Source organism: Diadema antillarum, unplaced genomic scaffold (genome assembly GCF_040938485.1).
Source record: "Diadema antillarum isolate AM-2024a unplaced genomic scaffold, OU_Dant_1.0 scf00000015, whole genome shotgun sequence".
NCBI lineage: Eukaryota > Metazoa > Echinodermata > Echinoidea > Diadematoida > Diadematidae > Diadema > Diadema antillarum.
Genome location: NW_027270904.1, coordinates 509987 through 524593, shown reverse-complemented (window position 1 = coordinate 524593; position 14607 = coordinate 509987). Strand labels below are relative to the sequence as shown.

Sequence of the window (14607 nt, the reverse complement as noted above, 5' to 3'; positions counted from 1 at the left end):
CACTGAATACGAGGTCAGTGTAGCAGCGGTCAGGGAGGGTCCAGGAGGAACAGGACCGAGGTCTAACTCATCCTCAGGAGTGACCATGAGTGCAAGTAAGATCATGTGGTCAGGAATATCTTGATTTGCCAATTTATTGCTTCAAATATATGTATATATATATATATATATATGTATATATATATTACATATGTATATTATAAATATACATATTTATGTATCTATGTATATCTATATATAATTTGGTATAAGCTGCTGCGTGTTGGCAAATTTAGAAATACAGAGATAACAAGAATGATGCCGTACTTATAATTTCTATCTATATCATTTGACATATTTCAGAAATTACTACAAAATTAATGTATTCAGAAATGCATTTATCTTTTACACTTCATTCCAAAATATTTGGGTAGCACTAAACCTTCATAAGACCGACGAAATTACCATTTACAATAACTTGTTATAATGAGGAAGATATCAAAGTATAAAAGAATAGAAAATCAAAGCCAACAAAGTGTTATTGACATGTTATGAGTAACAGCTCCTCAAAGTGTAAAACTTGGATTGATTTTAAAAACAGGGGGGTCAACAACAGAAAAGCCAACAACAGAAGGACCAACAAGAGGACAGACAATGGAAGGGCCGACAGCAGAAGGACCCACTCCTGAAAGGCCAACAACAGTGGGTACAACAACAGAAATGCCAACAGCAGAAGGACCAACGAGAGAAGAACCAACAGTGGAAGGGCCGACAGCAGAAGGACCAACTCCGGAAAGGCCACCAAGAGAAGGAATGACAACTGAAGGACCGTCACCTGAAAGGCCAACAGCAGAAGGACCAACAGTGGAAGGGTCAACAACAGAAGGACCAACTCCTGAAAGGCCAACAACAGAAGAACCGACAACTGAAGGAGCCACTCCTGAAAGGCCAACGACAGTGGGTACAACAACAGAAAGGCCAACAGCAGAAGGACCCACTCCTGAAAGGCCAACGACAGTGGGTAAAACAACAGAAAGGCCAGCAGCAGAAGAACCGACATAATGAATATGAGACCATTCTGAAGCAAATAATTTTCACACAACAATAGATATACAGTGTATAATGTACTCTCAAATGAATCCCATGCACAAGAATGGAATATTCACCCCCCCCCCCCCCCCCCCAGCATTTCCACCGATTCCCACTGATCAGTTACTAGCCATCCCCTTTATGTTGCGGGGAGTCGTACACTGCCTCACCATAGGTAGCCTTTCAAAAATAGAGCAAATCCAATAGAAATACACAAGTATTACATAAGTCAGACGTACAATAAGAACATCATTAAACTGAGAAATTTCGCGTATTTCTATTAAAACAATGATATGAGTATGAAGCACACGATTATGTTAATTAGATAAAGTGATATGTTGTGTTTGACATAAAACAATTTTTAGAAAGAGTTTGTATTTTTGTTATGCTGTGATTATCGAGTAATGATGACCTTGAAAGGATTTTAGTTCCTCAATGATATTGACCAAACATGATTTGTATGATATCTTATTATTAGGGGCTGAGTGATGCCATATCACCTGAACAAGTTTCTGCCTAGAGTTACCATTTTTTCATCTGTTTCAATGCTTTCAATAAGAAATAATCATATAATCATTATAAATCTTAATTTCTCTGAAGCAGTAGGCATGCTCTTACGATTTGAAGGTTTTGAAGTGACAGAATTTAACTTGACAATTTTAGCAATGTAGAAATGTTGAGGCGGTCATATGATGTATTGTCTAAATGCTGTGTAACATGGGTGAATATTTAAGCGGTAGTTTTTCGATTTTTTTTTCCCCCGAGATTAAAACCCTCCTTCATGTATGTAATTTGTCCATATCCAGGTGAGCGGGTCCACATCACTGTGCTTTCAGTTGGATTTTCAAACATTGAGAGTGCAACTTCTCAGATGCTCTGCTTTCGAAGCTCTCCATCCTCAGCCGCCTCCCGTGACTTTGGCAGGACAGCACCAATCCCAAGTGACACTTCACCTGAACCACCTTCAGCAGTCATCTCTTTTACAAATGTCAGACGCATACAATTTCTACCCACTTCTGACTGGGAAGTGGAGGGATTCGGAGCATTTTACTGCCTTGGTTCACAAGAAGGCTTTGACGACCAGACGATATCATCATTCTTCAAACGAAGTGACGGTATGATAACAAAACAATGCCTTGTACTCACATGACAATATACACAATCAAACTTGTAAGAATATATAGCTTACATCAGGTACTTCTAACTCCATGATGAGGAGTCTTTGTTGAGAATAACGACAGCTATATGATAACAACGGCCAATTAGATTTAAACTTAGAAACTGTTTTGCAGGTATCCCTTTTCCTATGCCGACCAATAATAAAAAGAAAGAACTTCATACAAAATAAATGCTATCAACAGCTGCTGGGCAAAGACGGAAATGTATTATCGTATCGTAACAGTGGCGGATCAAGGCGGGGAGCAGCAGGCGCTCCGGCGTTTTTTGTTTTGTTTTGTTTGTTTGTTTGTTTGTTGTTGTTTTTTTGCTTAAAACAAAACAAGAAAAAATAAATAAAAACTTTCCGGGGTGTGGTGCGTGAGCCCCCTATAGTTTTTAAATGCTCCCGTCTTTAAGGAATTTCTGGATCCGCAAATGGATTTCATAGGTTTAGGTAGGTTGGCAACTAGTCTTCAAATCATCCACTTTGTCCTCCATTTAATCATAGGATAAACTATAAACTCCTAATATAAATCCCTGACGGCAACCATCAAAATCCGTATATTGCAAGATTAGCTTATAACTATGATTTCAGATGAAGTAGCCAACACTCCTGCCCGTTATCTATATAGCTAATGTATCACTTGTTCCATCAAATACATCAAATACATTGTGAAGTACATTTTGTGTGTTTATGGGAAGTTACCTCTCTCTTTCATTTAACAATCTTTAACATGTTGAACTGGTCCATTTCGCCCTTAAAACACATCATTCAGATCGAAGAATTTAAGAAAGAAAAAGGAAAATTTGAGGCAAACGAATTAGTTTAGACAAAATTACAAAGATTGGGGCATCAGTGGGCGAACATAAAAGAAAAGTGTTACCTTTTGAAACCACTCTAGTGATTAGACTCACATGCTGGTCACTTTTACAATTATGGTCATCAATAATGCTACAAAAATGATTTCCATTAGCCTTACCTCGTAGACTATGTAGATGGTCCAATCTTGAATACATGTATTCATACTTAAGGTGGTCAAAAGCTTCGTCTGTTATTTTCACAAAGCTTAACAGGAATTTACTGTCTAAGATTATTACAGTAAAAATGATCAAAATGACACATGCACACACACACGCACACACACACACACACAAAAATCTTCAGGCCAGAGTTTTTATGATCATAATCTTGAAGATTAAAAGTATGGTGAAAAAAAAATATTCTTAGCAACTATTTAGCAACTTACATAGAAGTTCCTTACATTTTACATGTTATTGGGCATAACAATAAAAAATGATAATAAAATTAATTTGTACGTTATAAAATACTCATCTGTAGTGGAATCGGAAAATGCGCGTACTTTGAAAAATAGATAGTGAGGCTTTTTTATTGATAAGACAACAAAGTGCCTGCCCTGATGACGATCGTGGGTCTTGCTTTGCATGAAATTCAAATTCTCGGAGCATTTTAAAATTTGAAACCTTCCCTTCTCCTTCATCTGACGACATCTCTTTTGAATGTGCATGTAAATTTTGACTTAACAGAGTAATAACATTATGATCAGTACTTCAGCAGTACACACAGTCTGTATTTCTGTTTATTTAGCTTCAGGTAGGAAAACAACTCCTCATTGCACTAGTGTGATAGATCTAATTATGTTGTATTGATGTATATTAAACTATATTATGTTTGTACATTTAGCCTGCTTTGAGCCTGTGGATGGGGTATTCACCCGTACGGTCAATGTAGGTGACGCAGGAGTGATGATCGAAATGACAGATACAGGTGCTTGCTCTCCTGGTACCCCTGTCTGGAGAAAAGATGGAGGAGACCCCGTGACAGGACAGACGAACACCACGTTCATGTTTCCTGATCCAATCGTGGCTGAGGATGAAGGCATCTATGAGATTTACTACAGTGGCATGCGAAGTCAAGGAAGGGGAGCCTTGTACAAATTGATTGTTCGAGGTAAGTCACTGAAGCAAGAGCTATAGATGTTATGATGTAGAGTTGATATCAAGCAACAAAACAGAAAGCTATAAGTACACAAAGTTTATATCTTAATTTTCTTAACTACGTCCGCTGCTGTGCATGGGTTGAATTTAATATCACTGCATTTGAACATTCATTCAAATATCAAATAATAACCTGTGTCCCTCAGAAGGTTTTGAAGGTCATTGCTTAGATAAGAGTTGTACGTGGTATGTTATGAACTTCATTACCCTTCGTGATATAGTAGGGATACCGTATATTTTGTGTCTAATTTTGTTTTCTACCATAAAATTCAATCGGATGCAATATACATATTTCTTTTTATGTTTGTAGATTGTCCAGCTGGTAGATGGGGTCCACCTTACTGCATCAGAATATGTGACAATTGCTACAATGGTGGAATTTGTGATGACGAGACGGGCAGGTGTATATGTCCAAACAATTTCAGAGGACCAAACTGTTTGGAGAGTAAGTATACATCATCAGGAAGGTGTCTCACTTCACAAATAGTATACACCTAGTTGAAATGGAATGGAATGAATATATTCAATTTCAATTTCAATTTATTTTCATACTTCTCAATGAAGGAATGTACATCAAATATAATAAAAACATAGTGAATCATTTCATTTCATTTTCATTTCATTTATTTATTTCAACACGGCACATGATTCAGCCAGACGGCTGTTCTTCCTCATGTCCGTGCATCATGAGGTAAAAATGACATACTTTTTTTTTTCAAAACATATACACATGTACATGAAACATATATACAAAATACAATTAGACGAAACAAATCAGAACAAAATTAGAAGAAAAAAAATATTTACATTTAAAAAAAAATGAATACATGCTTGGTTTACTTGAAAAAAAAAAGATGGGTAATGGGTACAATATCACTGTGGTGTCAGATACAAATTCAAACTCCGTCTATAACCGCTAAAAATTGTTTGCTGTTTTACGCATGTTGGCAATGTATTCCATAATTTTGGACCTTGATAACTAAAACTCCTTTGCCTAAAGCAGGTTTTGATATATGGTAACTTGAATATCAGCGTTGTATTCCTTAAATCATAATCAAAAATGTTCAACTCAAACATTTCACTTATGTATTTAGGGGTTAAATTATAAGCGACTTTATACATTGTGCACAACATATGTTTTTTCCTTCTCATCTCAAGTGTGTCAACATTAATTTGTGAGTATAACAAATTAGTTGGGTATCTCGAATTCACCTGCAACACTGCTCTTAGAGAACGATTCTGAAGAATTTTAAGACGCTGAATATAACTCTGATTAACATTTGACCATATAACATCACAATAGTCAAAGTTACTTTGAATGATGGATTTATAGATTGTAACAGCTGTTTCAACTGATATAAAATGTCTTATTCTCTTTAACAGATACAAATCTCTGATAATGCGTTTACACAAATGTTCAATATGATGGCTCCAGTCTAGTGACTGATCAATATACACACCGAGATATTTACAATAAGGAACTTGAGTTATTCTAACATCATTTACAATCACATTCAAATTCACATGTTTAACCTTTTTTTTAGATCCTATTAACATAGTTTCACATTTTTCCAAATTAAGGGCTAATCGGTTACATATTAGCCAATCTGCAATACGGGCCATATCATGGTTTAAATTTTCTTCCATCTGTTTTAAATTTTTACCAGACACATAAATACACGTATCGTCAGCATATAATGCAACCGATGAACGCTGTAAGCAGTTAGGCAAATCATTGATATAGATTGAGAACAAAAGTGGGCCAAGATTGGACCCTTGGGGGACTCCACATGTTACGCTAAGTGATTTCGATTGAAACCCATTCACCTCAGTATATTGTGTGCGATTGCTGAGGTAATCCTTAAACCATTCACAGGCATGGGGAGCCATGCCAATCATTCGCAGCTTGTCTACAAGTATGGCGTGGTCCACTGTATCAAAGGCTTTTCTTAAGTCTATACTAACCATTCTTGTCATTCTACCATCATCCATAGAGGAGAGCCAGTCTTCTGTAACCTTCAATAGCGTGGTCATTGTTGAATGTTGTGGGCGAAAACCTCACTGGTTTTTGTTAATGGCGTCTACTGAATGCAAATAGGAGTAAACCTGATTGTACACAATCTTTTCAAGCATCTTCACAGTGATCGGCAGAATGGAGATTGGTCGATAATTATTGACATCTGTCTTCTTCCCCTTTTTATGAATAGGGATGATTGTTGAACATTCAGTGAAGTCGGAATTTTACCAGTTTTAAAGGACAAATTGAATATAAAGGCTAATGGTGCAATGACATACTCAGAAACGGCTTTTAACAGACTCAGAGGTAGCTTACCCCCTTCACTGGATTTTTTGTTCGGTAGATCCGGCTTGGATGTACAGTAAATTAATGTAAGAATATAAAACATATAGTGGTTAATCATCGTACGTTTGGTTCTATGTATAACGCTAAAGAAATATGACGGAACCTACTTAAAAGCGAGCTTGTTAAGCGTAGGTCCCAAATTCTGAACAGAGTGTAAAGATGAGGAGCACGGATGCAACGTAGGACCAAAATAAAGATAAACAAAAATGAAAGGCAAAAATACCTGGTGCACTAACAGAATCTTCTCAATACATTAATAGTGATATACAGACAACCACATTCTGCAGATGTAAGAACAGTTGATTTAACAATGTTGACAATAGTGTAGCAGTATGATTTGAATAATGGTGAAAAGAGAACAACTCGACATGCGAGTCCTCGGAGGAGATACGGGAAACCTAAAGAGTGAACATACAAGTACTAACATTCAAAGAAAATTTGGAATTAATTAGAATTACCAGCCAGTATAGCACTGAGGGGAATACAACGAGCCAGCTGTTCACGCGTTCCGAAGTCTTAGGGTACCAAAAGGGGTACTGGTGTGAAGGAATTTAAGAGCGCAAACAGAGAGGCTTAACTGATTTGAATAACAACAACCAACACAGCAGGAAAAGGCACATAAACAAGAAAGAAGGAAATTCCAATGGACTTACGCAATGTAATTATTCAATAAATTATGTCTTAATTTGTATTTGAAGGTCGACAAAGACAAACAACCTGCGAGTTCTATGGGGAGATCGTTCCAGTACTTCGGCCCTGTATACATAATTGTTTTTTTCGCAAAAATGGTTCGGGTACGTGGTAGGTGATAATCGTCACGTTGGCGGGTGGGATAGTTATGAATAGAGTAATTTCTTTTAAACATATGCAAAAAAATATCAGGAAGATCATTTTTTGGATAATTTGTACATGAATATCCCTAAATTGTAATAAAACAAATCTGACAATTTCAAAATGGTGTTCTTCTGGAAAAATGCATCTGTATGAGATAGATACCCAGTCTTACTAATTATTCTAATAGCGCGCTTTTGTAAGAGAAAGAGCGAGTCAAGCAAAGACTGGGTCGTGTTACCCCATGCCAGTATTCCGTAGTTGAGGTAAGGGGAAATCATAGTCGAGTATATAATTTGCAATATATTGGTGGGGAAGTAATCTTTCAGTTTATTTAGAATTCCTGCATTCCTAGATAAAACTTTGGTTAAAAAGTTGATGTGAGACTTCCAAGATAAATCGCTATCAATATACAGTCCTAGAAACTTAACACTATCAACCTTCGTTAAATTAATGCCATTAATTTGGACATGACCAGGAATAAATTGCAAAGAGTTACTGAACAGCATATAATATGTTTTATCAATGTTTAGTGATAACTTGTTGGCATGAATCCAGGATTGAACAAGTTTCAATTCGCTGTTTAACATAATATGAATAAGCGTATTAGAATTACGATGTGAAAGAAATAAATTTGTGTCATCTGCAAAGCATATAAAAGAAAGAATCTCTGATGAATTTTGGAGGTCATTTATGTACAAGATGAATAGTAGCGGGCCGAGTAGGGAACCCTGGGGGACACCACATGTAATTGATTTCATTGAGGACTCATGACCATTAAGATAAACATACTGCTTTCTATCAATGAGATAATCTCTAAACCATTCTAAAGCCGTCCCGCGAATGCCGTAATGGCTTAACTTATAAAGGAGAATATCATGGTCTATCGTGTCAAAAGCCTTCGAGAAATCAATAAAAACACCGATGGTGTGTGAAGCATCGTCAAGAGCACGTGCCACTTTATCAATAAAAGCCAAAGCGTGGGTTGTGCTGTGTTGCTTTCTGAAACCGAACTGAAAATTCGAAAGAATATTACAATTAATAAGAAATCGAAGAGTTCTTTTATGAACAAGCTTTTCCAAAATTTTTGAAATTGAAGTTAAAAGAGATATCGGGCGATAATTATTAACATGTTCTTTAGGACCCTTTTTGTATATAGGAACAACTCTAGCGACTTTCATTTTATCAGGAAATTTTCCGCTTAATAAAGATTGATTGAAAATATGAAGAGTTCTATTGCAAAATGAGCTAGGCGCCATTTTAAAACACTTCAAAGTAAGTCCATCATCAGCAAAATGAAACCTTCCCAGTAATACCTCACTTGTTACATGACAAGGAATATTCTAGAAATTATGATTAAAAATATTCTTTATTATCTTATCATTTTATGTGTTTTTTAGCAGCTTCAATGACAAATATCTCAACTTAACAGGAATGGAGTTAGCTCGTTTTGTGATAAAGCTCTTCATAATAAATGCTTGATATTCCACGGAAGGTATGTAATCTTGAAGAAATTGTAGCCGCAAAGGGATATACAGGTCATTTCTTAATGAATAATCAAACTATCTTTCTAAAGCGATGCAAATTTCACGGTTAGTTTTACTTTTGCTGTGACAGAAAGAATGAAATAAAGAAAAATAACCATGATAATTTCGTTAGAATTAGACAAAGTAATGACAATTATTTTCACGGTAAGGGATCTAACGTTGACCGGCCAGTTGTCAGAATTTGTTTCCTCACTTGATTCTACTGCATGTTACTGCAGTTCAGTAATTTTGGAGCTAGTAGAGATAGAGATAGTAGGCGGGTACCCTAAAAGCAATATATGGAAACTGGATCCAACAGCATTGGATGTTCCTGGAAATATTTGATTCAGTTTAGGGAATGCATGTATGGTCTATGAATACACAAGTCAGAAAATTTTTGTTTTAAATCAGTATTTCATTGATTCAATCAATAGTTATAAACACGTGTTTGAAATATATCATGTATATTGGTGTGCTTTTGGTTTCTTCTTTAGTCTGTAGAGTCAATGGAGGAAATCGATTTGGACCAAACTGTGAGTTCAGATGTACATACAATAACAATGATCCAGCTGACACCTGTAGTCCTTTTCAGTTCTGCCTGCCTGATCCCTTTGGGTGTTCTTGTGACACAGGAAGACAAGGAATCAACTGTGATACAGGTAAAAAAACATTGTCATGTGGGTCTATTGAAGACTGCAGTCAGCAAACTTTGATTTATCAAATTCAATTCGATTCAAATTTATTTTCATTTTTTGACAGACAACATACATTTCACTTTCTTTTATAACAAACAATAATGTAAACAAGACAATGTGAATTGAATAGAGTATACAACAATAGTGAACCATCATAGTAATCTATGAATAGACAAGGATTAATTGAATTTGATATCACAATTCAATTACTGATATCGAGCCACTTCTCATGTGACATATTTCAAAATAAAAAGGTTACAATCAACTCGAAAGATACAGAAGATCCCATATGATAATGATTTTTTTTTCTGAGAACTTTTAGGACTTTGTTGTTGTTGTTGTTCACCTCTTTTCCTCTTACTTTACAAAGATTGTAGCAGCGGAACGTATGGAGCTGGGTGCAGTCAAACATGTCACTGTCAGTCTGGGCTATGTAACAGATATTCTGGAGTCTGTGTAGCCTCTTCGGGAACATCTATAACAGACTGTCAAACAACCTGGTCCGGGGAAAATTGTCAAAGTGAGTATTGAAACCTCCCCTTCCTTCATTTCCAGTGTCATCAATATATATACAGTTTAGATAGAATAAAATGAAAAATGAAAAATAAAAAATAATAGTAAAGTATTTTTTCAACTTTGCTATATTACATCCATGTTGACAGAAATAAACAAGTAAACTAAATACGTAAAAAAAAACAACTCATAAGAATAAATAGAGAAATCAACTACCGCTCCATGAAAGTTGCAACAATATCAACCTACGTAGAAAGTGATGTGTTTGGCCGTATTTCCACTCTGATAGTTGTTTTTAATGTTTATTTGATAGTTTTCAATAAAAAATAAACTTTTTATAGGAACTAATGAATGATCGCTACTAAAAGTTTTGGTGTCCTGCAGAGTGAATTTTTTTACTGAACCTTAAAGATCAAATATAATCAAAACCACATAAATGGATATTAAGAAGTAGAAATTGATATTAAAGGCCCTCTGGATGAGGCTATACATATATATATGTACAAATATATGTATACATCGTTCCTATTTTTCACCATGGGATATCAGCTTTACAGGAAACATCGAAATTTTGGCAGAAATGAAAAAAAAATGATGTGAAATACATGTACCATATCTCTGTTCATGTCCAAAGATCATCAGATCATAAAGAATCACGTCACTATTTTCTTCAACGCTTTAAAGCATGATAATTATTTACCATATGCAGAAGAAACAAAAACCCAGCATTGATGCTTTAAAATGAATCTGAAATGTAAGTTATGGCTAGAAACAACCACTGTTGAAATTTGAATCCGTATAATCGATATTGATTACTGTTAGATAAATATTGTGAACAATAGTTATAATAAAAATGTTTCAAGACCAAACCATCTACATTTACGGTTTAATGAGAAAAAAACACTAATATCTCTTTATATTTTATGCTTTATTTCAAATATTTTATATGGTAGGATGTTTTCTGATACAACGGACCTACACATATGCATTAAATGTGATATCATGAACTTTTCCACTGCTCACACGGGTAAGCAGCACCTTTAAGTACAGGAACGGTCGTTTATTTCATGAGTTATTCAGCTATCTTTTGAAAACATAACTTGCTCAATAGGTGATTTTCTCAGATTCTTTACCTCAAAAGAAAGAAACACAAGTAACACAAAACATAAAATTGATATTTCTAAGCCTTATTTGTTCATACATTTTCCAGTCCCGGACACGTGTGATGACGGCTACTACGGAACTGACTGTACAGATAAATGTCATTGTTTGGATGACGCACCATGTGACAAGATAACAGGAGAGTGTCCGAATCAGCGGTGCGCCCTCTATTTCAACATCTATGATGATGACGTTCACTGTCAGGGTAATAGTATACTGAACTGTGTTAGTTCATGTAACTCTCTCTAGTCACGTGATCCATTTTTAAATACATTTCAAGAGTTTCATCGTACAACGACCTAACTCAATTTTCGATAAGTTGAGATTTTTGCGATCAAATCTGCAGAAAACAACGAGAATTAAAAGAAAATACGGGATATCCCTTACTCTAACTTCATGAATTTCATCACTGCAAAAGTTTTTTTTCGCTCTATTTGACGATGGATTTGCCTAAAATTAGCAATAAGCCCATTTTACGATGAAAATCTTCTTTTGTCAGTTTCATACATATACATATTTAATACCTTGCTTCTTCCTACCATAAATTTGATACGCAAATCCTCTGGGGAAGTACGTAAGTAAATAAGCTGAATTTAGTAGATTCTACTTTTTAAGTAGTTGTCTTGTTCTGATCTTGTTTTTCCCCTTTGCACATTACTTATGACGGCCATGTAACTGATCTCTTCACTGTCACGGCTTTATACGAAAACCGTAAGAAAGATATTAAAATATAATGAGTGAATAAAGTGACACTGGACACAGGTATGCATTTGATATGTGCGAGACTTATTTTCAAATAGGAAGAGTAGTCAATCCATCACTGTTTGGAAATATACTCACGGTACAACGCTTCTTTCTTTAGCTGTGATAATTTTATGCAAGTAATTGACACTAGTTGATCAGTCTTTATTTCCCTGCATAATCTAACAGAATGCCAAGGAGCGTTCTATGGCCTTGGGTGTGTGGAGCCATGCCCCTGTGATGAAAGCACTTGTGACAAAGTGTCGGGAATCTGTAGAGGACAGTGTCTACCAAACTGGGTGGAGAGAGACTGCCAAGAAGGTAATGTAGGGAGTGCAACACTTGAAGTAGTTTTAATTAGACCACCATTGTGGAGCTTTCGAATACATCCTAGTGTAGTCGTCCTTGAGTATGTTCTTCGTCTGTCTTGAAGCAGGCGTGTCAACTAGATTTCTGCAAATATCAGCATGGTCAGATATGGTTTCGCCATCTCATGCGGCAATGACGACACTAAATAGGCTCCCGTGGGTAATAGGACCAAATCATTGTTTTAGTGTCTCACATAGCCATTGTTGTTACTATTCTCATTATTAATAGTATAAGTAGAAGTAGTGCAGTAGTCGCATGATATCTGCAACTATCATTATCATTATTATTATTATTATTGATGTTGCAGAATCGCATGTGTTCTAAAATGCCGCTGTAAAATTTCCTCACATATGATATCATAGGGAAACGTGTAAATGTTCTCAGATTAATTTCGAAATGAAACAGTTGGCACAAGAATATGAAGAAAATGTGTTTAGAATTGATGTACTAAAGGGCTTTTAACACTTGTAAATTTTTGCTTAGTCCCGTACCGACGGTGGGGCTAAGGGGGGGGGGGGGGGGGGCTTAGCCCCATCGTTGGTACGGGACTATCCTTAGCCCACTTTCTGTTTACACTCGTTTTTGCCAAAGTTGGCTAGCCCCACCGATAGTCCGGTACTATCTGGCCCTGCAAAATAGCAGGGTTAGCACCGCAATTGCGGTGCCAAGCAAGTGAGTGTAAACAGAACGAAAAAATAATCCTCGGCTAAGCGACGGAGACGAAGTCCGACCCTCGCTGACCAATCAGAAAGGAGGTAATCAAGTGCTGCCGGTGCGTGCGTGTACGTGTACAGTACACAGCGTAATCATGAATATTCATGTGGTTTGGAAAGTCCGGGGTTAAGAAATACGAGTGTAAAAAGGTCAGTTTTCTCCTTAGCCCCGGACTAGAGATAGTACTGGACTAATTGGCGAGTGCAAAAAGCTGAAAAAATTGGTACGGGACGATAGTCCTGGGTCAGAGAAAGTCCGGGGTTAAGTAACACAAGTGTAAAAAGGGCTTAAGAGACTAGGAGTAGCTGTCATGTGAATGTAACACTTTTATTTCCTTTCAGGGATCTACGCCCTCTATGTGAATGTCAGAGTTAATCCAAACCAGCCTTCATCATTCACCTGTGTTGTTGAAGGAGATCCACCAGCTAACGTAACAGATGTCAGTTTCTACCAACTCACTGATGGTGTGCCAAATTACTCTGGCATAAGTCAAAATCAGAGTTCTCTGAATGCGTCTGGAGATAGGCGTATGGTAGTATTCTCAGTTGATCGAGTGACTTCTGGAGAATATGTATGTGCCCTATATGGAAACCGGGCGAGCCTCAGTGTCTCTGCAGTCACGTACGGTAAGGAAATGTTCTGAAATATCAGAATGATAATTTTTTTGATGAACTTTCGGGATTTCTGTATATTATGATAGAGCTGTAGCAACTTTTGACAAATTGCATTTATGTATAGACGAGATAGCCTTTATACAATGTGCATGTACATGAGCATGGTAGGATGTGTAGTTCTCAGCCCATATCAGTCCAGGGCACGATCACGCACTAGCACCCAATCTGGTCCGATATGGGTCGAGATCGGTGTTTTGTGTAATTCCCTTTCTTATTTTGCGATATTTCTTTCATAGTTCTGCCTGTAATTGAAGCTGCTCCAGTAGTTACTGCATCAACATCCACCTCTCTTACCATTGAGTGGGTGGCTTGGAGTGAGCAGACAGGTGTTGGAGACCCACCCCTCACAGAATACATCACGTATTACAGGCTTCCTGATGAAAAATGGATTACTGGACCAAAGGTCACAGCCTCAACGACATCTGCTACATTGACTGGTCTGAATCCAGACACTGAATACGAGGTCAGTGTAGCAGCGGTCAGGGAGGGTCTAGGAGGAACAGGACCGAGGTCTAACTCATCCTCAGGAGTGACCATGAGTGCAAGTAAGATCATGTAGTCAGGAATATCTTGATTTGCCAATTTATTGCTTCAGATATATGTATATATATGTATGTATATATATATTACATATGTATATTATAAATATACATATTTATGTATCTATGTATATCTATATATTTGGTATAAGCTGCTGCGTGTTGGCATATTTAGAAATACAGAGATAACAAGAATGATGCCATACTTATAATTTCTATCTATATCATTTGACATATTTC

General features: G+C 36.5%; 1 protein-coding gene across 1 annotated transcript; it reads left to right on the top strand.

Moving 5' to 3' along the window:
• The first annotated feature begins 2106 nt into the window (after window positions 1-2106).
• Window positions 2107-13797, top strand: LOC139724117 (uncharacterized). Its single transcript, XM_071635321.1, has 8 exons — window positions 2107-2183; window positions 3929-4195; window positions 4553-4687; window positions 9456-9620; window positions 10027-10176; window positions 11380-11535; window positions 12261-12392; window positions 13496-13797. Exons 2-8 carry the CDS (start codon window positions 3991-3993, stop codon window positions 13795-13797), a joined length of 1245 nt encoding a protein of 414 aa, XP_071491422.1. The 5' UTR covers window positions 2107-2183; window positions 3929-3990.
• Window positions 13798-14607: the final 810 nt, after the last annotated feature.